Genomic DNA, 2,564 nt, shown 5'->3' on the forward strand with positions numbered 1-2,564 from the left:
TCTAACCATAACCATAACCCTAAAACGAAGTTAACACTAACCGTAACCCTGCCCCAGCCCTAATTCTAAACCTAACTCTGGGCCTAAACCTAAACCTAACCCTAACCCTAGCCCTAGCCCTAGCCCAGCCCTAACCATAACCCTAACCCTAACCCTAGCCCTAGCCCTGGCCCTAGCCCTAACCTTAACCCTAACCCTAAACCTAGCCCTAATGCTAACCCTAACTCTAGCCCTAACCCTAAACCTAGCCTTAGCCCTAACCCTAACCTTAACACTAGCCCTAACGCAAACCCTAGCCCTACCACTCACCCCTAGCTTATACCTAACCCTAATACTAGACTTAGTCTTAAACCTAACCCTAACCCTATCCCTGAGTGTCCAAGTAATTCTAATATGCAGTCACCTGAACCCTACACCAAAACCTAGTCCAAACACTAACTCTAATCTTAACCCTAGATCTAAACATAATCCTAACCCTAGCTCTAAAGCTAAACCTATCCCTAGACCTAACCATAACCCTAACCCTAACCCTAGACATAACACTAAAGATAACCCTAATACCAGTCCTAACTCTAACCCTAACCCAAGTCCTAAACCTAACCCTAAACCAAAACACTAACTTTAACACTAGCTCTAATCTTAACCAAACCCATATCTTAACCCTATCCCTAGCTCTAACTCTAACCCTAAATCTAGCCCTAACCCTAACCATAATTTTGCCCCTAGCCCTAAGATTAACCCTAGCATTAATGCTAACCCTAAAACGAGGCCACGGTCCTGGTGGCCATGGGGCGGGATACGGCCATGGCGCCCGGGGGCCGGCTAGTGACGATGAGCGGCTGCGGGGTGGCGGAGTCAGCGGAACGAGCCGGGCCAGAGGGCGGCCCTGCAGGCGTCTGCGGCAGTGAAGCCCTCATTCATCGATGATGGAGATGGAGACGGAGAAAGTCAACGTGCGGAAGGGGCTGAGCGCAGACGCATCCTCCTACCGCTGTGCCGCCTGCCACGGGGATGAGGACACTGTGCTGGGCCACCCCATCCGGGGTCACACCAAGTCCCGCAGCCTGTCTACCTTGCCCGCCCTGGCGAGCACCAAGGAATTCAGGAGGACCCGCTCTCTGCACGGGCCGTGCCCAGTGACCACTTTTGGACCAAAGGCCTGTGTGTTGCAGAAATCCCAGACCATCATGCACATCCAGGACCCTGCCAGGCAGCGGTTGTCGTGGAACAAGTCCCCAAAGAGCGTCCTCGTCATCAAGAAGATCCGGGACGCCAGCCTGCGGCAGCCCTTCAAGGAGCTCTGCGTGTACCTGATGGAGGAGAACAACGTGATCGTGTATGTGGAGAAGAAGGTTCTAGGAGACCTTGCCATCGTGGGTGATGACAGCTTCAGCCCGTGAAGAAGTTCTGCACCTTCCGAGAAGACTACGACGACATTTCCAACCAGATCGACTTCATCATCTGCCTGGGCGGGGATGGGACCCTGCTCTACGCCTCCTCGCTCTTCCAGGGCAGTGTACCTCCTGTCATGGCATTCCACCTGGGTTCGCTGGGCTTCCTGACCCCCTTCAACCTCAAGAATTTTCAGACGCAAGTGACTCAGGTGATACAGGGGAACGGAGCTGTTATTCTCTGGAGCCAGCTGAAGGTCAAGGTCTTGAAGGAGCTCAGAGGGAAGAAGATGGCCATCCTTAATAGGGTCATTGAGAATGGGGTGCTGGCTTCGGACTGGGACACGGAGGCCGGGAAGCAGGTCATGCAGTACCATGTCTTAAACGAAGTGGTGATTGACAGAGGCCCCTCCTCCTACTTGTCCAACGTGGACGTGTACCTGGACGGACACCTCATCACTACGGTGCAGAGTGATGGCATGATCGTCTCCACCCTGACGAGCAGCACGGCGTACCCAGTGGCAGCCAGGGCCTCCATGATCCAATTCCACCCCAACCTGCCGGCCATCATGATCACGCCCATCTGTCCCCACTCACTGTCATTCCGGCCCATCGTGGTCCCTCCAAGAGTCGAGCTCAAGATCATGTTGTCACCAGAAGCAAGGAACACCGTGTGGGTGTCCTTCGACGGACGGAAGAGGCAGGAGATCCACCATGGAGACAGCATCAGCATCACTACCTCGTGCTACCCGCTCCCCTCCGTCTGCTTGCGGGACCCTGTGAGCGACTGGTTCGAGAGCCTGGCCCAGTGTCTGCACTGGAACGTGCACAAGCAGCAGGCCTACTTCTTGGACGAGGAGGGGGAGGAGGAGGGCTAACCTCGCCCGCTGCACGTGTGGTCCACACGGGTGGTCCCTGAAAGCATCAGGTAGCAAGTCATTGTGTCTGTGGCCAGAGAAGGAGCCCCAGAATCTGCCTTTGTCAGCCAGATCAGCCGTTTCTAACATTGCAAGTCTGACCTTTTTGCATTTCTATAGACAAGCCGTCCCAGGAGCTGCACGGGCTCTCCTGTTCTCTGTCAGGAAACTTCACGGATCAGCTATCACAGAGAGAGGGTCAGAATGGAGGGACCTATCCTTTGGTGTTGAAATAAATGTCTCACAGCCAAGTCTT

At 54.3% G+C, this 2,564-nt stretch overlaps 1 protein-coding gene across 1 annotated transcript; it reads left to right on the forward strand.

The window, feature by feature from the left end:
* Nucleotides 1-926: 926 nt before the first annotated feature.
* On the forward strand, nucleotides 927-2,269 carry LOC308240852 (NAD kinase-like; the record flags this gene model as incomplete). Its single annotated transcript, XM_080654297.1, is given in 2 exon segments — nucleotides 927-1,392; nucleotides 1,395-2,269. Coding segments are annotated over 2 exon segments (1,341 nt in total).
* Nucleotides 2,270-2,564: the final 295 nt, after the last annotated feature.

This window comes from Plecotus auritus, assembly GCF_963455305.1.
Source record: "Plecotus auritus genome assembly, chromosome: 1".
Lineage (NCBI taxonomy): Eukaryota > Metazoa > Chordata > Mammalia > Chiroptera > Vespertilionidae > Plecotus > Plecotus auritus.